Source organism: Trifolium pratense, linkage group LG7, assembly GCF_020283565.1.
Source record: "Trifolium pratense cultivar HEN17-A07 linkage group LG7, ARS_RC_1.1, whole genome shotgun sequence".
NCBI classification, from domain to species: Eukaryota; Viridiplantae; Streptophyta; class Magnoliopsida; order Fabales; family Fabaceae; genus Trifolium; species Trifolium pratense.
The window spans coordinates 53,522,663-53,547,712 of NC_060065.1; the positions used below are offsets into that span (position 1 = coordinate 53,522,663).

The 25,050-nt window shown below is 33.8% G+C and overlaps 5 protein-coding genes across 9 annotated transcripts; 4 read left to right on the top strand and 1 right to left on the bottom strand.

Annotated features, from left to right (window-relative positions):
- Nucleotides 1-210: 210 nt before the first annotated feature.
- On the top strand, nucleotides 211-2,952 carry LOC123897427 (actin-like). The gene is made up of 5 exons (XM_045948066.1): nucleotides 211-500; nucleotides 702-771; nucleotides 1,388-1,781; nucleotides 1,937-2,550; nucleotides 2,655-2,952. Exons 2-5 carry the CDS (start codon nucleotides 715-717, stop codon nucleotides 2,718-2,720), a joined length of 1,131 nt encoding a protein of 376 aa, XP_045804022.1. The 5' UTR covers nucleotides 211-500; nucleotides 702-714; the 3' UTR covers nucleotides 2,721-2,952.
- A 1,387-nt stretch (nucleotides 2,953-4,339) lies between these two features.
- Nucleotides 4,340-8,724, top strand: LOC123897882 (U-box domain-containing protein 33-like). Its single transcript, XM_045948681.1, has 7 exons — nucleotides 4,340-4,862; nucleotides 5,016-5,134; nucleotides 5,297-5,406; nucleotides 5,998-6,502; nucleotides 6,665-7,216; nucleotides 7,355-8,083; nucleotides 8,173-8,724. Exons 1-7 carry the CDS (start codon nucleotides 4,637-4,639, stop codon nucleotides 8,353-8,355), a joined length of 2,424 nt encoding a protein of 807 aa, XP_045804637.1. The 5' UTR covers nucleotides 4,340-4,636; the 3' UTR covers nucleotides 8,356-8,724.
- Nucleotides 8,725-12,454: 3,730 nt separating this feature from the next.
- On the top strand, nucleotides 12,455-16,618 carry LOC123898351 (protein TRM32-like). Its single transcript, XM_045949280.1, has 5 exons — nucleotides 12,455-12,625; nucleotides 13,166-13,386; nucleotides 14,099-14,160; nucleotides 14,293-15,538; nucleotides 15,705-16,618. The coding sequence occupies exons 2-5, from the start codon at nucleotides 13,239-13,241 to the stop codon at nucleotides 16,313-16,315; spliced, it is 2,067 nt and encodes a 688-aa protein (XP_045805236.1). The 5' UTR covers nucleotides 12,455-12,625; nucleotides 13,166-13,238; the 3' UTR covers nucleotides 16,316-16,618.
- A 970-nt stretch (nucleotides 16,619-17,588) lies between these two features.
- On the top strand, nucleotides 17,589-22,393 carry LOC123897587 (pentatricopeptide repeat-containing protein At1g07590, mitochondrial-like). Of its 5 annotated transcripts, XM_045948292.1 has the most exons (6): nucleotides 17,589-17,909; nucleotides 18,626-20,198; nucleotides 20,658-20,738; nucleotides 20,831-20,969; nucleotides 21,115-21,287; nucleotides 22,337-22,393. In XM_045948292.1, the coding sequence occupies exons 1-2, from the start codon at nucleotides 17,622-17,624 to the stop codon at nucleotides 19,874-19,876; spliced, it is 1,539 nt and encodes a 512-aa protein (XP_045804248.1). In that variant the 5' UTR covers nucleotides 17,589-17,621; the 3' UTR covers nucleotides 19,877-20,198; nucleotides 20,658-20,738; nucleotides 20,831-20,969; nucleotides 21,115-21,287; nucleotides 22,337-22,393. The 5 variants fall into 5 exon arrangements, with proteins under 5 accessions (XP_045804248.1, XP_045804246.1, XP_045804245.1 ...); XM_045948290.1 differs by lacking the exon at nucleotides 22,337-22,393 and having other exon boundaries at nucleotides 21,115-21,439; XM_045948289.1 differs by lacking the exon at nucleotides 22,337-22,393 and having other exon boundaries at nucleotides 20,658-20,969; nucleotides 21,115-21,440.
- Nucleotides 22,394-22,441: 48 nt separating this feature from the next.
- LOC123897588 (outer envelope pore protein 16, chloroplastic-like) lies at nucleotides 22,442-24,270 on the bottom strand. Its single transcript, XM_045948293.1, has 6 exons — nucleotides 24,061-24,270; nucleotides 23,920-23,971; nucleotides 23,723-23,754; nucleotides 23,186-23,219; nucleotides 23,026-23,093; nucleotides 22,442-22,717 (listed from the first exon to the last, which is right to left on the bottom strand). Exons 1-6 carry the CDS (start codon nucleotides 24,172-24,174, stop codon nucleotides 22,574-22,576), a joined length of 444 nt encoding a protein of 147 aa, XP_045804249.1. The 5' UTR covers nucleotides 24,175-24,270; the 3' UTR covers nucleotides 22,442-22,573.
- Nucleotides 24,271-25,050: the final 780 nt, after the last annotated feature.

Genomic DNA, 25,050 nt, shown 5'->3' on the forward strand with positions numbered 1-25,050 from the left:
ATATCGGTTAAAACATTATTGAGAGGTGTAACATTTGGTGTCAAACTAGTTGGTGTCAACGGATCCTGACTCCTTAATAATATCTCATTTTAAATATAAATCATCTAAATTTAGATATATTATTCTAAATAATTTAGTTTTTTTATTTTGCAAGGAGTGTATACATAACATAGCCCAAAATGAAAGAAAGAAAAAAAGGGTCCAAATGTAGAGAGCAAAAAGAAGTAGTGAGTTCTAAGAATGGGCCAAACAAAACAAACTATAAAAAGCAACGGAACAGAGCCACACAGATCAACAGGACACGCGTGATGAACAACGTGAATGTCGTTCATAGAATCGGACGTTGTTGAAACATTGTTCACAACGTTGTTGATCACTTTCATTTTATCAACTGAAAACCCGTCAAAATTTGAGGTTTCATTTGGCCTACATTATTAAGAAACAAATATTGCTTTCAAACGTTTGCAACTGAGATCATAGAATCAATTATCTCTTTTCAGGTTTTTAACATTAATTATTCTTCTTGTTTGTTCTGTTAATCCATTTTGTTTTGTTTTGATTAGTTTTAATGATAATGTAATATTATGTATAACATGTTATTATGGTGATGTAAATAGAGATTAGTGTAAGAGAAATAATTAGTGAGGTGTAGAAATAGTTGTTAAAAGAAATGATGAGAAAAAATTCTTTGAATTGTGCAGCTTTTGGAAGACAATGGCAGAGGAGGATATTCAACCACTCGTTTGTGATAATGGGACAGGAATGGTTAAGGTAAAATTTTCAGCTTATGAAAATGTAAATAAATAAGTTTTATGTTAATTTATATGTTTTCATAAACTACCTTGACAAACTTATAATCATAGATAAAGTTTATTTATTTGCATGAGTTGTTTTGCATAAACTCAAAAATAAGTCAATCCCAACAGACTGAGTATCTTTTTCAATTTCTCTTATGTGTTGTTAAATAGTGGTTATAGCAGCTTAGCAAAATTTGAACAAATTGTTATGAGTTTAATTGATATGCACCGACAGTGTAAAATAGTTTTACACGATCGTCCAATAAACAACCATCATTTTACCATGTCATATCAAGAAAGTGGGGTGATGTGGCGGAAAACATGGTTGATATTGACCGATAGTGTAAAACTATTTTACACCATAAGTGCATATTAATTAAATCCAATTGTTATTGTTCTGCGATATGCTATTTATCACAAAATGTTGTTAAATAGCGGCTATAGTGCTATAGCACTATTGCTAAACATAATTTGAATGAACCGCTATTTTTTGCAATCTATGATTGATAACATTGATTCTATTTGTATGGTAACTTCCACTTTTTACTAATTTTCGGTGAAACTATTGCATTGTGGGTTGCAATGTTTAGGCTGGATTTGCTGGAGATGATGCTCCAAGGGCTGTGTTTCCTAGCATTGTTGGTCGACCACGCCACACCGGTGTGATGGTTGGCATGGGACAAAAAGATGCATATGTTGGGGATGAAGCTCAGTCCAAGCGTGGTATATTGACTCTAAAATATCCAATTGAGCATGGTATTGTGAATAACTGGGATGACATGGAGAAGATTTGGCATCATACCTTCTACAATGAACTCCGTGTAGCCCCTGAGGAGCACCCGGTTTTGCTCACCGAAGCACCTCTCAACCCGAAGGCTAATCGTGAGAAAATGACACAAATTATGTTTGAGACATTCAACACGCCTGCTATGTATGTTGCCATCCAGGCCGTTCTATCGCTCTATGCCAGTGGCCGTACAACTGGTTAGTCATTTTCCGGTTTAAGAAAAGTAATGTGTCACATCTAGTTTACATTCTAAAAAATGGATTTCAAGCCTCGAATTTAAAAACAAAAAATGGTTTTATCTCTGGCTATTTTATGCTTAAATTCTGATTGAAAACTCTATTAATTTGTGCAGGTATTGTTTTGGACTCTGGAGATGGTGTCAGCCACACTGTGCCTATTTATGAAGGGTATGCCCTTCCACATGCTATCCTTCGTCTTGATTTAGCAGGACGCGATCTCACTGAAGCCTTTATGAAAATCCTTACCGAGCGTGGTTATTCCTTCACTACCACAGCCGAGCGTGAAATTGTAAGAGATATGAAGGAAAAACTGGCTTATATTGCACTTGATTATGAGCAAGAGCTTGAAACTTCAAAAACAAGCTCTGCCGTTGAGAAGAGCTACGAGCTTCCTGATGGACAGGTCATCACCATTGGTGCTGAGCGTTTCCGTTGTCCTGAGGTTCTTTTCCAGCCATCCATGATTGGAATGGAAGCTGTTGGCATTCATGAGACAACATACAACTCGATCATGAAGTGCGATGTTGATATCAGAAAGGACTTGTATGGAAACATAGTACTCAGTGGTGGTTCAACCATGTTCCCTGGTATTGCTGACAGAATGAGCAAGGAAATTACGGCGTTGGCCCCAAGCAGCATGAAGATCAAGGTGGTCGCTCCACCCGAGAGAAAATACAGTGTCTGGATCGGTGGCTCTATCTTAGCTTCTCTTAGCACTTTTCAACAGGTAAATTAAACCATCTGTGCAGCACGCCGCCGTACAACATTTTTTTTAACATGTTTGATTTATTTGGAATACTAATGATGAGACACTTATTTTTGGGAATGTAGATGTGGATTGCGAAGGCCGAATACGATGAATCTGGTCCTTCAATTGTACACAGGAAATGCTTTTAAAATGGTGCAGAGAATGTTTTGGTGTAGGTACGGTGTTCTTTTTTGGCAATGCAATAGCACCTTGCAACCATTGATAATTTTTGAAGTATTTATGTAATGTTAGAACGGTGAAGGTTGAGTTACAATGCAGTTAATTCTTTCATTTGTTTTGTTTTACCAATTGGTAATTGTTCAACAGGTGATCTTTTGATCTTTTAACTATAAATCAAAGACATTTCAATTTATTTCTAATTGCTTCTCCATCAACATATTATTCTAATTAAACTGATCATGTTGGATCCTATAATTTTATACAAAAAGAAGAATAATTAAGCATGTATATAGTTAAATCAAACCCTCCATTTTTTGTCCAATGTCCATGTATTATATGAAATTCATCTTCTTGTCAAACAGGTTGGTTAGTTGAGATTTATAAATTTTACATTTGTTGCACAAATATGTTTTTGGTTGTTGAGTGGACATTTTGAATATTTAGCACATTTTTTTTGTTTTTGCAAAAATGGACTATCTCGTAGACTGATATTATAATAAAACTAACATTCCGACGAGGGAGCAACTCTTCCACGGTTACAAGACTTCGGGCACAAGTCTTAGGCACTCTCGCATAAAAGCAAAATTTAGAATTAGTATTTTGTGAGTGTGCTTAAAAAAATTGAGCACGTCCTCTGTAACCCCCACCGCGCATACGGCTCTATACCCCCACCCATGGCCCCTGTTCCATATTTGGTTTTGTACTTATATGAGAATCATCTGCCCATGAGGTCCATTGGCTTGTGCCTTGTAGTGAGGCTGTCTTTCAGATTCCTACATGTTAAATTTCTAAGCTCAGGTTTACAAAAGCAAAAAGGGGAATAATACTATATTTTTGTATGTCACTTCGCTCACCTAATGAATGTTGAAAATTGAAATTGGGGTTTTCTCTGGTGTTAGGTGACAAAACATATCCTTTATTTTTTTGAGAGACCCATATCTCTTATAATGAAGCACATCAATTTATAAATATAAATATTATTGCTAACGTTAATGTGTGTTTAGCTAGAACTAAAGTTAACATAACTAAAACTAACGATGAATTGATTTCATCGGTAAGAGTTTTGGTCGGCTTCAGCAGGTGGTCAGGAGTTCAATCTTGTGTTTTTTTATAGGTTTTTTTACAAAAATTAATTATCATTAACGACGGTAGAAACTCGATTCATATACAATAACAAAATAAAAATAACATTATCAACAAACATGTCATATATAAATGAATTTTTTTATCTTTACGGCAGAAAAGTCATCGTAACTTTACTTTAGTGTGTTTTACAAAAATCAAAGTAAAGGAAAAATGATAAATAAAATGAGAGAATAATATAAGAGAGATCGTTGTAACTTTTGTTGCTATGATGGAACCATCCTCCATCTTGTTCTCAACATCATCAATCCATAATGACTATCGAAATATCGGATGAAAAACCATCATTTATGATAAATGTCAATCATTCTGATGTCAGTCGTTAAGCTACTCAACCGAGTTTAATAAAAACTATCTTCTCCATGTGGATTCTGTGAATAAGGTCGTTGGCTGGCGCGTAAACGTGGTGATGTTTCACTTTTAACAGCAACAAAAAGTAGAAACTGAAGTAATAAATAACAGCACAAGTCCAATGTATGTAACTGTACTATGTTGTATCATGTTCCACATGGGATTGGATCCGCACGCCACCACCATGACCAACAAAGTCAATCCTCTCTCTAACGCTGTTCCTTTCCTCTTTCAAAGACAAAAACATAAACCAAAACTAGTAGTAACACAACACAATCCAATTCAATCAATGTTTCAATTTTTCCTATCCACACCCCTTCTTTTTGTGGTACCCCACTTCTTCTTCCTCCTCCAATAATCTTTCATCTTTCACTTCATTTCAATAACCATCATGAAGCTTTTGAACAACCCTTTTCCCTTTTCTTCTCAATCTCATATTCATTCACCCATCATGGAACAATCTTCTCCTGTTACTAACCCTAATCAAATTCATCTTGCTGTTGGTAAATCCCTTCACAAAACCACTACCTTACTTCAATGGACTTTCAATCAATTTAGGAACCAAGAAATTGTCTTGATTCATCTTTATCAACCTTCTCCTGTTATACCCACTTTATGTAAGTTCTTTTTTTTCACTTTTTAATGCTAAATTTCAATGCTTTATCATAATCCCTTTTGTTTTATTATTCTGGGCCTTTCTTTTTTCTTTTTAATAATTTCTGCCTAATTAGCTTAATTAGTTTAATTTTGTTGTTAATTTGGTTATTTAGTGGGGAAAATGCCAGCTTCCCAAGCTAATCCTGAAGTGGTATCTGCTTTTAGAAGAGAGGAAAGAGAACAGACTGTGAGGTTTACTGATAAGTATTTGAGCATTTGCTATGCAGCTAAGGTATGTATTTCTTTTGCATTATGAATTTAAGATAAAAATTTATGTGTTGGTAATTATCATTGTGTTTTTTGACTCAAGCTTATGTGAGATTTTTAACTGAATTTATTTTTATGAAAGTATGAAACCAATTATTGATTGTATTGATGTAAATTTTGTTGTCAGGTGAAGGCGAGCGTTATTGTAGCGGAAACTGGCCAAATCCAAAAAGGAATTGTTGATTTGGTTGTTAGTCATAATATTAGGAAGCTTGTCATTGGAGCGGAAACGGAAAAGTAAGTACTGCATTGAGTGTATGCTTAATCGGTGTTTGTTTTTTGAACTGTCTTAGATTTTATATTTTGCGAGTTAATTGGGGCATGGAAGTATGTTTCTTCCATACATACTCCTTCTATCCTATTATGTCCGTTTGTTCATTGCAAATTTGCAATGTGCGCATTACGATAATTGTCGAATAAAATGAGATAGAGAGAGTAATTGCCTTGTTAGTCAGCATTGAACTTGGCTCATTTGCTTCTTAGCTTCATTCTAGTGGATAGGTTCATTTGCAGGGACAGAGCCACTTACAGTCTCTTAGAGGGTCCTGCCTATGCTGTTAGAGTACCCTAGTATTTCACATAAATTTTTCTGAGTAACAATAGTATGAAAATTCCACCAAAAGCTTAAATTTTATTGTTTTGGTCTCAAGTGTTTGATGTCAATATTTGCTGTAAAGAATGAAGATTTTGACATAACTAACCGGTTGTGTCTTCATTTGATAACATGGAGCATACAATCTGCTTCAGTATTTTCATTCTTTGTCCCTTTTCTTTCAGAGAAGGGACGATAAATATTTTTACTTACCAAATCGTAATGAAAAATTGCAGTTTCATGAAAGTGAAAAGGAGTTCTGGGAAAGCAAATTACACTTTCAAACATGCTCCCCCGTTCTGTGAAATATGGTTTATATATAAAGGCAGACACATTTGGACAAGAGAGGCTTCTGAAACACTGTGTTCTTTGTCTTCACCTGCTCAAGCAGAGATTGCAACCACAGAAAGCTTGAGATGTAGTATGTTCAACCATTTGGAAGATCTTCAACCAAATTCTGCTAGAACTGCAGTATGTTCTGAAATTAGAAGCTTGGATCTCGGTGAAATCATAGAAACCGAAGCCACTAATTCATCCAAATCATCCAGTTGCAGCAGTTATTGTTCTCCACAAAATTCGACTGCGGTTTATCTAGATGCATATTCAGAGGTCATGGAAGAAAGAATTAACAGTCAACTTATTGAAACCCAAAGAGAAGCTGAGGCAGCAACAGATGAATCATTTGCAGAACTAATAAAGTGCAGGAGGTCGGAAGCTGAAGCCGCGGAAGCCATGCAGAAAGTAAGCATAAATGTGTTGTTTGGAGATTTCTTGGACATAATGTTATATGTTTTACCTGTATATATCCAAATTAGTACTAAATGATGATATCCAGTCTGTGTTATGATTGATTTATGAATTGCTTGAAAGCTCTCTCAACCTAATTATATATTCTATCTTCAGGTCAAATTGTTTGAATCTGCCCATGCGCATGAGGTGGAGCTCAGGAAAGAGGCTGAGGTTGCACTTAGAGATACCGTACTAGAACAACAAAAGCTCTTAGAAGAGAGTGAACGTATCTCGGGAGAGCTACAAATGACCATGAGAAATGTGGCCCTACTAGATAGCCGTGCTAAGGAAACAATCCGTAGGCGAGATGAAGCTGCACACGAGCTCTTGCTAATTCAAACATCCATATCAACCTTGTGGCAAGAAAGGCAGCAGATCAGGAGACAGAAAATGGAAGCCCTCCGCTGGCTTGAACGGTGGAAAAGTCGTGGACAAATCGGAGCAGCTCATTACAATGGAGTCATTGGGTTCGCTGAAGAACTGCCTGAGTTAGCAGAATTCTCTTTATCGGATATTGAAAATGCTACATGTAATTTTTCCGAGAGCTTTAAAATCGCACAAGGTGGATTTGGTTGTATATATAAGGGGGAGATGTTAGGTAGAACTGTTGCTATAAAGAAGTTCCATCAACAAAATGTGCAAGGACCAGCAGAGTTTCATCGAGAGGTCAGTTTTCACATAAATCTCTTTTGTTTCTTTCCGCACAATAACAAATGGAAATATGTTCAATTCTCAAGAATGGTCGAATTTCTCTCTTTTTTGTATGTTTGTCTGATTTAGATGATTTGATCCTTTTGTGACCAGGTTCAAATTCTTAGTAGTCTCCAACATCCTCATTTATTGACATTGCTTGGTGTTTGCCCTGAGGCCTGGTCAATTGTATATGAGTACCTCCCGAATGGAACTCTTCAAAACTACCTATTCCGAAAAAGTAACATTATCCCTTTGACATGGAATATCAGAACACGAATGATTGCCGAAATTTCCAGTGCACTTTGTTTCTTACATTCTTTTAAACCAGAAGCTATTATTCATGGTGATCTTAAGCCTGAGACTATACTTCTCGATTCTTCACTTAGTTGCAAGATATGCGAATTCAGGTTCAGTAGGCTTGGGACGGAGGAGTCTCTCTATAGTCCTAGTAGTAGTTTCCGCTTGAGCACTGAGCCAAAGGGTGCTTTCACATATACGGATCCTGAGTTTCAGCGAACTGGAGTACTAACAACCAAGTCTGACATCTACTCCTTTGGTCTTATTATTTTGCAACTCCTCACTGGTAGGACTCCAGTTGGATTAGCAGTTCTAGTTCGCCATGCAGTTTCATTTGGAAAATTGTCATCAATTCTTGATTCTTCAGCTGGAGAATGGCCTTTATCTGTAGCAGCACGGTTGGTTGAACTGGGTTTGCAATGTTGCGCGCAAAATCGTAGAAGCAGACCAGAGTTAACACCTACTCTCGTGAGAGAATTGGAACAGTTACATGTTTCAGAAGAGAGACCTGTGCCATCTTTTTTCTTATGTCCAATCCTTCAGGTAATTGGTCTTTTTTTTAACCATTGAAAAAGCGCAACTAAATTTTGTATGCTATGTGGCTCATGTTTTATATTGGCTTCCTTCTTCAGGAAATAATGCACGATCCTCAAATCGCAGCGGATGGATTTACATATGAAGGAGATGCCATACGTGAATGGTTGGAAAATGGGCATGATACGTCTCCGATGACTAATTTAAAATTGAATCACTTGCTTCTCACTCCCAATCACTCAATTAGACTTGCCATCCAAGATTGGCTTTGCAAATCATAAAGGTACATTAATTCATTTAGGCTAAAGAACTATTTTTATCCCCCTTAAGTTTAGGGTCCCTCGTTGTAAATCTATCCTGTATCCAACAGAACTTTGTTAAATTGATTTGATCCCAACCCTTTAGTTAGTCAACTTTAGCTGCCGCTTTGTCACAAATTACCTGTGTTACACATTTCAAGTACATAAAAAAATTGTATTTTGGCCACAATTTCCAGCCGAGAGAGCAAAGAGAAAACGAAGAATGCCAAAGATGTCATAGTTCATAGTCCTGTCATCATTTTTGTAAAAGTAGTCATTTATATGGGTTGTTGACAAAAAAATAGCCCTTTTTGTATGTTAACCAATATATGTATATGCTATTGTTTTTCACTGTTCTTCTGTAATACTTTCTAGCTTAATCATTTTCAAGTGTTCAATGATACATGGTTGGTTGTATTGCATGATTGGAAATTCCTTTTATACAATAGAATTTATAGAATCTTCTACGGACACCTTCTACAGAGACTAGCGTAGACTCTAGTGCTTCTAATAACCTGCCATTGTACAAAATCATAAGCAATGGTTGGCTCGGCCTAGCTAAGATCAGAGTCGTTTGAGCAAGAGGCATCGTTTTCTTGATTTTCATTCTTGTTAAAATCAGAGTTACATATGCCAAATGTGGTTGACAGTGATTTTTCCCTTGGAACGACTGGTAGTCGACATTTGGGAGGAACTTCCAAAACCTTGAATTCCATTGGACAACCTCCAAGCGTGATTTTGTTCTTCCTTATGTAGAGTTCCTTCTTCCGGTAATTTCAGTGTCTCGGTTAAACCTGCATGCAAATAGTGTAATGATCTCATTTCAGCAGGTGTAATTTGCTTTGCAAGCAATACTTTGCTAAGATATGTTGGAAGGAATAAGGCGATGAAATTGTTGTAATTATTAGATATTTTAGAAATAATTTATTATTAGCAAACTACTTAAAAAATAATTTTTGTAAAGTATGGTGATTCGCAAAAAATTTGTTAGAGACGATCCTGAGTTAGTCAGATTCAAGTGGGAGTGATGGCCGCAGACGAAGTAAACTGAAAATTGAAAAGTTTGATTTGTGAACTTTGGCTTTTGGAAGATGCAAATTGAAGATTAGATTATCTGTATCAGGAAAAGTTACATCAATTTCTCACAAAAGAAACCAAATTCGATGAAGGAAGATGAGTGGAACTTTCTCAATAGACAAGCACTTGGTGTCATCCGATTGTTGTTACTTATATCGGAATGTTGTTTTTAACATTGTAGAGGAGAAAACCACCACTAGTCTCTTATGAATGCTCTTTTTAGCATGTTCAAAAAGTCATAGGTCTCAACTAAAGTTGATGCAGTTGTTTACACTTCGGATTATAAAAGGTGTGTCGATTGTGCAACCTACCAATGAACTAAACTTTCCTTAATCTGAAGTGGTTACAACTGCATACTTTTCGTACATGCTAGAAAGAGCATTCATAATAGCTATTGGGCTCATGGGCTGCCTCTACTCAAATTCGAAAAATTCTCTTCCCACTCCTCACATTTCTCTTTTAGCACAGAAAAATTCAGAAAACGTTTTCCGAATTTTTTTATAGTGTGTAAATTTTACACTATAAAACAACTTCGGAAGGTATTTTTCGAAATTTTTTGTGTGCTAGGGGGTGAAAAAGAAACGTGAGGGGTGGGTTGAGAATTTTTCCTCAAATTCAAGGTTGGATCATTCTAGTTTCAAGGGCAGTCTATTATCATTTGGGAATTACTTTTGTCGCCCTACCGGTTACTCACGCGCCCTATGATATTTCCATTTTACCCTTCCGCTATTAAGTAGTGTACGTTATAAAAATGAATTTTTTTTGAAAAATATCATCCGCTACTTAAGTAGTTTAAGTAGTGGACGTTATAAAGGTATGGTGTTTTGATGGGTGTCCGCTACTTAAGTAGCGGACGGGGGTATATTGGTAAACCTCTTATCATTTTGGCCTTTAAAATTGGTTAAATTCAAAGTTTAAAATAGTTTACGTGTTTGAAAATATGTCTTTGCATTGCATTCCACGGAACAGCCGTTTTTATAGGAGGAGGAGGAATGGTTCATGTTTGAAAGTTCCACTAAGTTATGAAAACTAAATTAATAAAGGGTTAGTCAACTTCATCTGCGGGAATATTTGTGAATTGTTATTCAAGGATTTTGGATTATCTCGTTTGGACAAGTTGCATAAGTAAGTAGCAAATCATATAATTTCTAAGGAGGAGTGAGGTTGTTCAACCTCGATGGAGTTGGTGGCGCATGACAAGTGATAGGGTGATGAAATTAAAGATACAGTACAACACAACACGCACATGACAAACGTACTGAACAAACTTTGTGTTGTACGATGTTTGATGGTCAAAAGGTTATTTTGGTATTTTAGACAATTTGTGCTGAGGACAAAAAGTTGTCATATAGTTCTGTGAGGATAATAATTTCAGTTTTTGTCATGTCCCTTGACCCTCCAGTTTGTCCAATATTAGAAATAGTAGTACAACAGAAATTGTGTTGTCCAGTCTCTTATTTTTTTAACAAATCAAACACACCCTTAAAAAACAAATCAACACTAACATAATATTTAATGATAGTCCATTTAGCTTACTATTTTGGCTTAATTACAATTTTAATTCTCTTATTTTTTTATTTATTCATAAAATTGGTCCTTCTTTCATAAAAAAAAAAAATTGGTCCCTCTATTTCAAATCATCCAAATTTAGTCCCTACATTTATTTTTCAAGTACATTTATTTCACAAAAACAAGTGAATCCCTACTTTTTTTTGCGACTAAAGATTGAACTCGTAATTACTATATATGATTTTTGAGTAAAAAAAAATTATTATGTACGATTTTATTTTTTTTGTCAATATTATTATATACAATTTACTCGATTGAAAAACTACTTTTATATTCTACAAATTTAATCAAATAATATTAAGGTCTCAAGTTCAAAACCAAACTTGTACAGTGGATAGCCTTAAAACTCTTAATAAAGGTTTACTTTTTTTTTTTTAATTTACAATGGAGCTGAGTATCGAACCAGAACCTCTAGCATATCAATGATATCATCCAAATCCCTCACTATTAGTGGCTTATAAAGGTTTACCATTATTTGAGGGGGTTCAGTTTTATCCATTTGCTACCCCGTCATTTATTATTCATTTATAAAAGAGATAGACATAAACATAATAAGAATAATAAAATCCACTAATGAGGTCCACTTATAAAAGTAAATACAGCTGATTTTTATTTATATTTATCTCTTTCCTAAATTGACAACAAATAGAAAATAAAAAATGAATCAAACGTACGCTTTATTTTAAGGAAGTGCAATCAAGATCCCCTCAATTTGCAAAATAATTGGAGGGAGAGGAGTTTACATCTCCACCATTAAAAGAGTATCTTTTTATGTTTTTTATTTTTTTGAATTTTAAATGAAAGGATCTAAATTTGACCGATGGAAATTTACATAGGAGATGATCCGCTCTCTAGTAAGTTTAGATGTTGACTTTGAATAGTGTAGTGTTTATTGTTAGTCCTAGTCAAAGCAAGATAGAAGACCAAGTTTGTTATGGGTCATGTATATCTACTAGCCCCTAGTTCAACATATTTATCGTATTTGTCAATTTCACATATATTAAAAAATATATAATTTTATTAGTTTATTCTTATTAGTGTATTTTTATTACAATAAATACAAGGTAGGATTTTTTTATATAGAAAATACAATTAAATAGAAAATAATTAAAAATACAATCTTAAAAAAAAACAATATTGTTTTTACAAATATGAAAATTATTATACTTTATACTCTCTTCGATTACAATTATAAATCAAAAGTTGATTTTTTATTTTCATTGAATAATTAATGTATGTGATCTATACTATATAGACAAAATACATCAGTTATTCGATGAATTTGAAAATAAAATTTTGTATATAGTCTAGAAACATAGAAGATCAGAAATAAGACTTTCTAAATAACCACCTTTTTGCAATGCAGCGCAGCCACAACAATTTCATTTAATATTAATTTTATTTTTCATTATTATAGTAACAAAATTATTATGCTTTGACTTGTACTTTACTTGTCTCTAAGGTTGTTGTGATAGTTTTATAGCGTTACCAGCCACCTTTGTTTGAAAAACCTTTGTCACAAAATCATCACCATCATAACTCTCCATTTCTCTCTGTCACAAAAAATCTGCTTCAATTCACTTTTGTTTTCATCCGTTAATTTAAGGTTAGTTTGTGTTTCATTCATTAATAATCAAAACTGTTTTTCATATGTTTTGTTTCTCTATATGTTGACCAGATTCTATGTGTTTGTTTTTCTGTTAAATTTTCAATTATTATGAAAAACGGTTTTAATTCATAGATTTTGATGAAACTGAAGGTTCCACTATGTTCTTTCAATCTTTTAATTGTTAATCTAATAATAACTCCAGTCTTTGTTCTCAAAATTTCATATCCAAATTATTTTTCTGTATATGTTAATTTGGTAATAATTTCTACAAAAATGCACGTAGAGTGTAAAATTTTATCATCGAATAGCGACCGCTTATTCGGTCAAATCACTCCACTTTAATTGCATAACATGGAGAAATGTTTAGTTTTCAGTGTAAAATTAATTTATACTGAAAGAGCATATTCAATAAACTCATAATTTTCGTTAAAAAATCATATAATATAAATATGTATTTATGAACATATGAATGATATATAGTCTATATTGTCATGTTTTCTTTCTTTTTTTTTGTAACATTAATCATGGTTTTTGCAGGACAAGGTATAGTAGCAGAAATTGATTATCAATTGAGTGGATTGAAATTTACAGAAATTTTTTATTATTTGTTATGGGAAAACAATTGATTAATTCAGAGGAATCCACTCAAATTCAAGAAGTTAATCAAGGATGCATGTGGGGAATGTTTAATATTCTTGATTACCATCATTGGGGTGTCAAAAAGGTGTTTCATCATAAAAAGAAAAGACATAACAGATGTAAGCAATTTCATACCACAGCCTGTTTTTCCTTTTTAATTTCTCTTTATCACTTGATTTTTTATTTATTTATTAAGGAATCATTGCAATTGATTTAGAGTAATAATTATCTTGAAAGGAATCATTAAAAGTGTCTTAATAATAAAACAGAAATTAAGGGAGGCAATTTAGTCCATCTTATCAAGAACTTTTGTGTCAATAATATACAACTTAATTGAATGATTCTACCTACTCCACATGATTTAATTCATATGCACAGACGGCGTAAAATTTGTTTACATTGTTAGTCAATCATAACTGTTTGATCATTAAAAAGTTTGACTTTTATCATTTCTAACATAAATGTCTTGCAAATGATGACTTATGATTGGTTGACTGGCACTTCGTATGTTGGACCAGTCCATGGCTTTAAATAGGCCCCTGTTAGTGGACAATGAAATTAGTGTTCCTCAGATTAGTCGGTTATTGAGCTAAATACTGAATCTTTAAAAAAAAAAATGGTTTGATGGTGTAAAATTTTTTACACTTGTTGTGTATCAAAATTATTCTCTACTTTGGATGTAATAAAACTACTATGTCATTAATTATATATATATTATTACCCTAACTTGTAAAAAAATTTATTCTTAATTGCATATTATTTGTATCATGGCCACATTTTACTTCTGTGAAAGACTTTAAATGCTTAATAGACTTTTTAATCTATATGCAGATAAGAGAAAGATCACTCTGCAAGAGCAACATAATGTAGTTACAGAAGCAGAATCACACTTGGTATGTTTAAAAAATTCATGATTTTGTTTTATGGTCACAACCAAAATCAAATAAACAATGATTATGTATAATAATATTGTACATTATATAATAATATCTGTGTTTGAATCTAATATAAAATAAAAATTTCAGGTCAGTCAACATAGAGAAATATCAAGTGCTAAAGGTCAAACTAGTAGTGAGAATGCACTTCATCAGAAGAAAGATGGAAATACAACAGAAAGTTCCCTTAAGAGAGACATTTCAATTAAATTTAAGAATAATGATGATGTTTTGGAGCTAATTAGTGTGGAGAAGAATTTGTTACTCAAATTTCTAAAAGATATAGACTTTGGTGGTAAAAAATATCATAAAGCTTCCCACAACAAAGCAACATTGACAAAATCGGGATCGTTTCCTTTACCTGCGTCTTCTAAGACGAAAAATATTAGCTCTAGTACCTTCCGAGCCAAGCAAACTGAAATTTGGGATTTTCCTAAGGGAGAAAAGTTGCGTGTCGGCACTCATGTACCGAAAAAGTTTGGATCAAGTTCAGTGAAAGATATTTCGTATGAAACGCTGAAGCCTTCCGCGACTGATAATGGAATTGATAGTGTCGTTGCCGTGGAACAAAAGTCAAGCATTTCTACGTGGTCTTCTGACGGATTAAACCACAAAGGATGGAATCAAGTGGTTACTCATCAGTTCAAAGTTATAAAACAGAAGATTAAACATGCAATTGTGGAATTAAAGAAAAGTGGTCACAGTAAAACTTCACCTGAATACAGCAACATTGATAATGAGAAAGAAATCTCGCAAAGCTTAGACGATGGTGCAATTCATGAATACAAAAAGAGTAGAAGCTTGAGTGAGACTAAAGCTTCTGAATCTGGTTCCAACAAACACAAACCTCACCTGATGCGAAGAACGTCTTCTCTTAACGAATCGATGGATAGATATACTCAATTGTTTGAGAAAAGTTTAAGCAAAGAGGTCAAGTGGCAAAGCTCAAAGTCGAAGAGTTTAAGATTGACAAATGACGATAAGACTCAAAAGAGTAAGCATGCTCGTATTTTCTCCAGAAGCAATTTGTCTATGCCTAATCTCGAGGCATTAGGATTCATTCTACATGAAGCTCTTCTTGAAACAAATGATATCGGAAATAATATAGTGGAAAGTGATAATGATGTTCAAAGTAAATCAGTGAGCCTTTCTTTAAAGAATGATAAATCAACCGATCATTTTAAAGAGGCTGAAATTGACGAAACAGTTGAAGGAAGTGGACGAGATGTGAATCCTAGTTCTCGTTCTTTATCGGATAAGATGGTGGAGGAAATTGATGAAGGAGTTACCTGTGATCAAAGGGAGAACATACACGATCCAGCATCGGAACAAGAAGGTAACAAAATTTATGTTAATGTGCATGAGACTAACATAACAGAATCATTAGATATTAAAAATGTTTGATTTTACTCGTAACTACTTTAAAAGTCACTCATAAGATGATTTTGATTGGTTGACAGTAACAGATCGTTTACTAATCATTTTTTGGCTATGTATACCAGGAAAAGAATCGAATGCACGAGGCTCAAATGCTAGTGTAACAGCCGCCGAAGACACAAACAAGAGTCTTGAAACTGATATCTTGCACTTCAAGTCATATTCAGAAACCGATTCCAATTTCAAATATGTGAAAGATATTCTTGAATATTCGGGTTTCACGAGAAATGAGCAGGCTCAAATGCGATACACGGTAGACCAGCCAATAAAACCATCGTTATTCACAGCTTTGGAAGAATCTTTGCTTCATGAAAATGAGTATTCCGGTGACGAGATTACCAACATATGTGATCGCCAACTTCTATTTAACTTGATTAACGAGGTACTCTTTCAAATGTACGAAAAGTCACCAACTTACTTTCCGAAACCCTTCGCCTTCAACTACAAACTCAAATCAATGCCTAAAGGGAACTATCTTGTTAATGAAGTATGGAACAATGTTAGTTCATATTTGAGTTTGAGACCAGAGTTAGATGAGACATTAGATGATGTTGTCGGTCGTGATTTGACAAAGGGAACTGGTTGGATGAATCTTCAACAGGAAGAGGAATGTGTAGCACTTGAACTGGAGGACATGATCATAGATGATTTATTAGATGAAATTATCTTCTCTTGATGTTGGAAACTCTCCTATATTTATTCAATGTTCAATACTGATTCAAGTGTGTCTCAGTTCATTGATGATTTTTTGATGCAGAATAGAATTTCATTGTAAATAGGATTGTCTTAGCAGATGTTATGTAGAGTTGCTTAAAGAGTTTTGGTGCATATTAATTCTCATGTAAATAACATACTTTCAAGATTGTTTATTATTGATTGATGTTAAAGTAACAATAAAGTCTCTTATTAATTTAATTCTCATGTAAATAACATACCTTCTCTCTACCAAAAAAAAAAAAAAAAACATACCTTCAAAAAAGACTGTGTAAACTTTTAGAGTGTAATTCAATAGCAATCGTGTATCCTCAAAATCACTTAACTACACTCCACTTCAACCGTATAACCTAGAGAAATGTTTGATTTTTATTGGATGTCAGTGTAAAATTAATTTACACTAACAGAGCATATCTATTAAACTCATAAAAAATCGGATTATCATATTATAGATCTAAAATATTCACCGTCGTTTAACAGTGGATTAATATCCTTTGAAGAATATGTGAACCACACAAAATGTGTTACCCAACTTTGTCTTTAAAATTCTAAGATCAGGCTCATAGTCACTTATTTAAAGTGTCAAATTTAATTGACTTTTATAATTGAAACCGAAATAATATTTTATTTTTTTTTGGGTTTTACCACCAAAATACAGTCCACTGGGCTGTCTAATCTGGTTTGGAGTCAGTTCTGACATCAAGTGTGGTTCCAGCCCCCTCCCTATCGCAATTGCGGGGATCGAACATTGGTCCTCCCTACCAAGTCAAACGTCAATCATCACTGAACCAACTAACAATTGGTTTAAACCAAAATAATATATTCGATTAAATCAACTCCGGTTAAAATAATAATTGGAATTAATTAACCCAAACACAATAGTAAAAAGTTAAACTCAAATAAATAAAAGTATTTTTTTTTTGAGTCACTAATTTGGTCTAATGGTGAGGTAAAGTTTGTGGCTTCATCTCATGTACATTTTAAACAAAACAAAAAAACAGAAGATCAATTTCGTTTGGTGGTGATTGATGCTGGATTTGGTAGTGAGTATCATGAGTCGATCCCCGCAATTGCAATTGGAAGGGGCTGAAACTATTTGATGTCAGAACTAACCCTCGAACCATACTAGGTAGTCCATCGGCCGAATACTGGTGGTGAAAACAAAAGAAAATCAAAATAAAAAATAAAAATTATGGACAATAATTCCAAAAAGTATATAAACACCATGGAAATTACCAAGCAACAATATACGGGTTGAAGTGACAAGCATGAGCATGCGAAGTGTAATGAGCATCGCAATACAAGCGAAGTTCATAGAGACATTACGTCGAACACTTAGTGGCATTCAAACACAACTCAGTTTCAAATTCTTTTGCACACAAACAACACAAAACCAAGACAGCTTATGCAAGAGAATCGAAAAGCTTCCCAAAGGAGAATCAATATCTTCCGCATTCCGTAGTTGGATGCGTGATGGCTTCCCCGTTCGCGGCACCGATGTCTTTCACACCATTAACCGTCTCAGAAAGCTCAACTTCAATAAACGTGCACTTGAGGTAATTTTCACACATTTGTTCTTTCTTTTTTGTTTTCTCAATCAAATTTTTTTCTGCTTCAATGAATATAGAACTACCACTTTGGCCCTGTTTGGATAAACAGATTATTTTTCAGCTCATTAGCGCTAACGCTTATCGTATAAGCGCTTATGAATGACCGGCATGTTTGGGTTAACTTATTTTTGAGCTTATGCCAAACAACTTATGCAAATAAATAAGTCTTTATGTATTATTATTATAAACTTTTCAAGGTAGTTTATGAAAAAACAGCTTATAAAGATACAATTTTTGTTAGTGAAAACTTATGAATTAACATAAAAGTTTATTTGCATAAGCTCAAAAATAAGTCAAATCCAAACGCAACACATGATAAAATATTGTTTTTTTATAAGCTATAAGCCGTTTTCATAAGCTATCTTGGAGAACTTATGAAAATAAGCTAAAAACAGCTTATGAACAATGTAATAAGTTGTTTTTGTAAGTTTCACAAACGGTCTCACAAAACTTATGCCAGTAGATAAGCTCAAATAAGCCAATTCAGACTGCTTTTGTATAATCTATAAGTTGTTTTCATAAGCTACCTTTGAGAGCTTATGCAAATAAGCTATGAACATGTCGAAATTTGTTTTTGTGAGTTCTTCCAGGCAGTGTCTTTGTGTTTTGTATAAAGCTCCATTGTTAGAGACTTGAATATTTTGTCTTCTGACTTTTGGTAGGTGATGGAATGGGTGATTAGGGAGAGACCCTATAGACCTAGTGAACTAGATTACTCTTATCTAGTGGAATTTACAACTAGGCTTCATGGAATTCCACATGGTGAAAATCTCTTCAAACGTGTTCCTGTTGAATTTCAGAATGAGTTACTCTACAACAACCTGGTGATTGCTTGTTTAGATAAAGGTGTCATTAGGCGTTCATTTGAGTACATGAAGAGAATGAGAGAATTGGGTTATCCCATTTCGCATTTGGTCTTTAACCGCTTAATAATTTTGCATTCATCGTCGGGTCGCAGGAAGATGATACCCGGTTTACTCAACCAAATGAAGGCTGATAAGGTCACTCCGCATGTTTCTACATACAATATATTGATGAAAATAGAGGCCAATGAACATAATCTTGAAAATTTGATGAGGTTTTTTGATAGAATGAAACGGGTGCAGGTTGAACCGAATGAAATATCTTACTGTATTTTAGCTACTGCACATGCAGTTGCTAGGTTGTATGCTGCAACTGAAATGTATGTTGAGGCTGTGGAGAAATCTATGACGGGGAATAATTGGTCAACGTTGGATATCTTGCTTATATTGTATGGGTATTTGGGGAGCCAGAAAGAGCTTGAAAGGATTTGGGATATCATTAAAGGACTTCCTTTTGTTAGATCTAAAAGTTATATGTTAGCCATTGAAGCATTTGGTAGGATTGGAGAGTTAAACCGAGCTGAAGAGATTTGGTCTGAGATGGAGTCATTAAAAGGATTAAAATCTGTAGAGCAATTTAATTCAATGATGACTGTGTATTGCAAACATGGAGTGATTGACAAAGCATCTAGGTTGTACAAAAATATGAAGACAAAGGGGTACAAACCGAATGCCATAACGTATCGTCATCTTACATTGGGCTGCTTGAAAGCGGGTAAGGCAGAGCAAGCTTTGAAGACATTCGACTTGGGCATGCGTTTTCCGGTTAACAAGAGGGTTAGTAATTCAACACCATGGTTGGAGACCACTCTTTCAATTGCTGAGCTTTTTGCTGAAAAAGGTGATGTCGAAAATGTTGAGAGATTGTTTGAAGAATTTCATAAAGCTAAGTATTGTAGGTATACTTTTGTATATAATACCTTGATTAAGGCTTATGTAAAAGCTAAGATTTATAATCCAAATCTTTTGAGAAGGATGATTCTTGGAGGAGCTAATCCTGATGCTGAAACTTACAGTCTTTTGAAAATTGCTGAACAATTTCGCACCTGATAGTTTTATTGATAGTTTACAACCAGGTTAATGTTATATCATTATATGTATTCTTATGTTGTCATTCTATTTAATAAATATGTATCAATTGTGGAACAAGAGTCAATAAGAACATCTGCCATTGCATATGAAAGCTCCATTTGTTTGCATCAACAACTGATAATGTAAAGATACTGTGGGTATAACGTTGATTTACATTGATCTCTCCAAATTCAGCTACATTGCTCCATAATAGATTGCCAGTTTCAGTTGTTTGGAAAGGTGAGGATTCCTTGTCTTTGGAGATAACTGCTGGTGGCTTGGTTGGTGTGCGCTCTTTTAGGTATGTGATGATGGATCTTTTTTAAACTGTTTTGTTCTGAATGTTTTTCAGTTTTAGTTTATGGTCTGGTTTGAAATTTACATATGAATTTAACTGTTATTGGTAAGGAAAAATGCATGAAAATGGGATGTTGTTGGCAAGAAATGAATGATTTTGTGCTCTTGAGACATTGTATCGTATTCAAGTGTTTCTGTCATAAATCATTGTGTCTTCACTTCAAGGAATCAAAAAGAGTCTTTTCTATACACACAACTTCAAGGGATTCATATAAACAAACTCCTTTATTAGATAGTTTAATTGTCGATGGTTTGGTTCTATTTTTTTATTCAGTTTTAACCCGAGGCATATATGTTTCCTTCTCTTATTTATTTTGAATCTGTTCAGATTGTGGATGCATACCTCTTGACTGATTGCTACATTTTCCTATCTACACCTTTTTTTTACCATTTTATTTTTCAGTGGTGGATTGAACTTCATTTTTCATCTATTGGGAGGGAAAATTCTACGGAGGAAGATGAGTCTGTTGAATCAATGTCTCAAGTTAATGACAATGAAGAAGTAGATTCATTTCGTGTTTACTTTTTTATCTATGTACTCGTCATTTATATTTTGTTTATGGTTTCTTCTTTCAGATTTTTGGGAGTGTGAAGAAACAATAGAAAAGTGATATTAGGAGTTCCAAAGTTGATCTTGGAACCAACAAGGAATTGAAGAAGCAGAGTTTAGTATATTCAACCAGGGAACTGTGGCAGGAAAAATGAAAAGAAAGAGGTAAAATACAATCTACTTTGGTTTGCTTAGTATCTCAAAAAGTCATGGCATGTGTCATCAGTTTTTGTTGAATATAATGTTTCATGTTAGCCATCAAGAAATTATAAATTGTCACATCTTTATAATATTCCTGTATTTTTTACAGTTTATACCATTTATTGAATTGGTTAGAAATATTTCACTATCAAAGCAAACACCAGTGATCCAAGTGAAGGCGAACACCTTTATTGGAGAGTTATAGATGGACCTTTTATTAGTGTCTGGCTTCACAATGTACCTTGGGGTGCTGAAAACACAATGGCAATACCTGCTGCAAAGGTTTTTTTTGTGTGAACAAGAACTCAAGCATATCATTTTGTGTGAAATTGAAAACCATTCAGTTTGATGAAGTTTGCTAAATTATGTATTTTGCAATAATTTTATATACACACTTTTTGCCTCTATAATATAATACTTTTGGTTTAATAATAATATCATTCACATTGCATGTCGGTAAAGTTTCCCCATTTATGAATTCAGAGTCCAACAAAAGAGTCCAACCAGAGTGACCTTTAGAGGATATGCATATGTTCTATAGAGATACATATACTTGGACTCCAGTTCAGGGAATATTATTTTTGTACCCTACAAGGGCCTACACTTTCTTTCTCTTGGAAAATGCTTGGCTTGATTATAAGCCACATGAACATTTTGTCTAGATAACTATGTAAGGATAGACCTTGGGACAGTAGACAACACGGAAAATGTTTACTAAACAAGGGGAGAAGATCCTCTCCCATGTAAACTTTCTCAAGTGAAATCAAGGCCCTTCATTAGAATGTGTGGATACCACACTTGAGAGGATCCCCTTCCCAAATCAAGGCCCTTCATTAGACTGCTGCTAGTTCTCTAAATTTTATGTTTCAATACAATTCATAAAGCTTGTTAAGTACAGTTGAAAATATATTAGAATGTGTATTTATTTCATATGCATACAAATAGGAAATTTATACCCTATATAATTGATACAGGTCATATCATACAAATAGGAATTTATGCCCTATAAATGTTTTGTATTTATTGTCTTGACTATTGAGTTTGTTTATAATAATAGACTACTCTTTGTAATTAAAAACTATCTTACGCTTCTGATAGAGTTAACATTCTTGAGGGTCTTTGTAGGACTTGTAAATTTTAATATATTCACAGAAAATGTATTATTCTTTTATAAAATCTATAAATATTGCTATAGTTAGTTCACTATGTTATAAAGCCACCATGATTAGATAGATTGATATATCATGCTTTCAACAGGGAGGGAGATCTTCCCTACCTTACAACACATCCCCTTCCTCATATGATCTAAAACTGCAATTATATTTATGCAGATGCAGATAGAATCTTGATTTGTCTGTCAACAAATGTTTAAATTTGAAAACTTGTGCATCCAAAGACTTCTTTATACTAAAACCCATTTATCCGAAGACTAAGAATTGACAGAGAGCAGAATAGCACATATTATTAGTAATTGTAGCAAAATTATTACATAACCGGTAAGACAAAGACAAAAGAGACCAAGTGTACAACCCCTTTTCAAACATGGAATAATAGCATCAATACACACATTAGTAATTCCATCCATTTATGAATTCTGCAGCAGTCGCAATTGCAGCCCCTGTAATGGCATCGACTGCAATCTTGTCTGCCTTGTTGTTGGTGGCTGCAGATACTAGAGCCCCTGTCACTGCACCTCCGAAGACAGCATTCTTCTGCAGGACATCAAAAGACCAAGGGGTGTGTCTATGGTAAGAATCTCAACTGAAAAGTTAAATTTATATTGAACAACAAAAGGCACAGTCCACTGCCTAAAACAAAGTTAACACACATTTGACACCCAATTTTTACAAATGCATTCCCAACCCCAATGCTTGTTAATAACAGCTTGGAATTTATAAGATTAGATGCCATCATATTGGAGACAGATCCAAAAATAGTGTTTTCTCTAGCACATAATGTACAATAATATTAAGTCTATTTAAATTTTAAAGTTTTTCGACTAGCCTATTGAGAGAATTACCCAGTCTCTGGTGCCACGGATCTTCTCTACTCCATATTCCACTCCAAGATATACGCCAGATATAGTTCCTGTAAGCGCAGAAAAGAAAAGGAAAACATTAAATAGAGCTAATGCATTTACTAGTAACTCACCATATTATATAATGCAATTCAAGTCTTACCCCAATATGCACCTTCTTTACACATCTTCTTCAGCTGTAACAAAACTATATCTTATTACAAGGAACAGAGCATGTCATGGTAGACAAAATATATCTATTGAATGGCATTCCTTCCCTTTTGAGGATTTAGATTCTCAGCATTCATGCAATCACACGGGGGTGCCGATTTAAATTGATAGATCAAGATCAGATGACTCATGTACCATCTTTGTATGTTGGACTTCTTTACCAAAGTCAGAACATGGATCGTCCGATTTTGATCGGACAATTCAAAATTATGTAATTGCATCAAATGTGTGATTCATTGAAATGAGAGAATCCAAATCCAAGGGTTTCTCTGCCATTATTTTTTGCTAGGACTAAACCTCCCAAGTCCCAACAATCTACTCTTAAACAAAGATGCATATATACCAATCTGTAAAATACTTGAAATTGGAGTGTATGCAACAGAAAATGTAAATGTGAATTATTTAGGAATGAAGCCAACCCCAAATGAATCAACCATATGATTAAAACAATGTTAAATAATGAACTTACAGTTTTCTCAAAATCATTACTCGAAACGCTTCCTGGAACATACAAGATTAGTTAGTCAGACAAAGATCTTCACAAATGAAAATAATAATTCAAATAAATAAATGCTAAATAATAAAGCATCTCTAAGGATCAAAGTTTTCATCTTTTGGCTATTTTAACAAAAGGGTTGTAGCAGAAGTGGAGAAATACTAACTCACCCTTTCGAACAATATGATAGGTATCCTCTGCAAGTGCCCTTGTGGCTGCAACCTGAAAAAGATAAACAAAGTTGGTTCTGATTGTTTAAAAAAAAAAGAAGAAAGAAAGAGAAGTAAATGAAGAAGTTGAGAATGAATTACAGTTCCAATCTTCAAAAAACCATCAACAGTGAGGTTAAGATATGGATTGCCCGTCTCTATAACCACATCCACCTGGGGAGAGGATAATGACCCTGAAATACTGCTCACAGGCATCTTTCACACTCACTTCTTTGTTACTTTCTTGCTTTGTTTAGTTAGCAGCAAAGTGTTGCTCAGTGCTCACAAAGAAAAAAAAAACTAAAGATGACTGTTATGATTGAGAACATGATCTATGTATTTATACATACATTTTTAAAAAATTTAAATTAATTAATAAATAAATTCGCGGTTAATAAACGAGGATAGCTTCTGTATACTCCACCTGTCAGGGAAAGGGCCCAACAAGATAAACCAACTCTCACTATTTGGCTTACTTAGATGTGTGCATGGATATCCCATTTTTATATTTTATACTTTGATGTCGGTCTTGTTTGATAGTGCTGCTAGCTTGAAAATAAAAATAAATAAATTATTATATTATACTATATGTATTGAGATCTGAATGAATTTATTTTTCCTAGGAGGCATCATATATTTTATATTATTTTATATTGCTTCACAATTATTTAAACAATTTTACTAAATTTTTTAAATATCCTTATAACTCATTAAAAACTCTAAATTGAATTCCGTTTGACCTCACATTTATATTTTGCATTAATATTGGGTGTCCTTTGACATATGGATTTAACTAAATTTTTTATTTTATATTATTTTGCAATATCAACAAGCACCGTTCATTTTTTGCATGTAAATGTAACCCCGTTGTAGAATTGACTCAATTGAGGAACAAGATTGCAAACGTAAACGTAAATATCGGTTTTTATTATATTTTTTTAGATGTATAGTGTATGTTCTTGGGCATAAGTTAAAGAACCGAAAAAGAATTAAAAAATTAATTTATATTGAAAAGATAAATAAACTTTTAAGATATTATATATACAATTTCTAAGAAAATAATTCTATATTTAGCTTCATAACTTTTTTTGA

Excerpts from the sequence above, each read along its gene's own strand:
- LOC123897427 (XM_045948066.1), top strand. The coding sequence starts at position 715 with ATGGCAGAGGAGGATATTCAACCACTCGTTTGTGATAATGGGACAGGA. Across the intron at positions 772-1,387 it reads ATGGGACAGGAATGGTTAAG|GCTGGATTTGCTGGAGATGA; the intron begins GTAAAATTTTCA and ends TGCAATGTTTAG. Across the intron at positions 2,551-2,654 it reads CTCTTAGCACTTTTCAACAG|ATGTGGATTGCGAAGGCCGA; the intron begins GTAAATTAAACC and ends TTGGGAATGTAG.
- LOC123897882 (XM_045948681.1), top strand. The coding sequence starts at position 4,637 with ATGAAGCTTTTGAACAACCCTTTTCCCTTTTCTTCTCAATCTCATATT. Across the intron at positions 4,863-5,015 it reads TCCTGTTATACCCACTTTAT|TGGGGAAAATGCCAGCTTCC; the intron begins GTAAGTTCTTTT and ends TTGGTTATTTAG. Across the intron at positions 6,503-6,664 it reads CCGCGGAAGCCATGCAGAAA|GTCAAATTGTTTGAATCTGC; the intron begins GTAAGCATAAAT and ends TTCTATCTTCAG.
- LOC123898351 (XM_045949280.1), top strand. The coding sequence starts at position 13,239 with ATGGGAAAACAATTGATTAATTCAGAGGAATCCACTCAAATTCAAGAA. Across the intron at positions 14,161-14,292 it reads CAGAAGCAGAATCACACTTG|GTCAGTCAACATAGAGAAAT; the intron begins GTATGTTTAAAA and ends TAAAAATTTCAG. Across the intron at positions 15,539-15,704 it reads TCCAGCATCGGAACAAGAAG|GAAAAGAATCGAATGCACGA; the intron begins GTAACAAAATTT and ends TATGTATACCAG.
- LOC123897587 (XM_045948292.1), top strand. The coding sequence starts at position 17,622 with ATGAGCATGCGAAGTGTAATGAGCATCGCAATACAAGCGAAGTTCATA. Across the intron at positions 17,910-18,625 it reads TCAATAAACGTGCACTTGAG|GTGATGGAATGGGTGATTAG; the intron begins GTAATTTTCACA and ends GACTTTTGGTAG.
- LOC123897588 (XM_045948293.1), bottom strand. The coding sequence starts at position 24,174 with ATGCCTGTGAGCAGTATTTCAGGGTCATTATCCTCTCCCCAGGTGGAT. Across the intron at positions 23,220-23,722 it reads GTAATGATTTTGAGAAAACT|CTGAAGAAGATGTGTAAAGA; the intron begins GTAAGTTCATTA and ends GTTTTGTTACAG. Across the intron at positions 22,718-23,025 it reads TCCGTGGCACCAGAGACTGG|AAGAATGCTGTCTTCGGAGG; the intron begins GTAATTCTCTCA and ends GATGTCCTGCAG.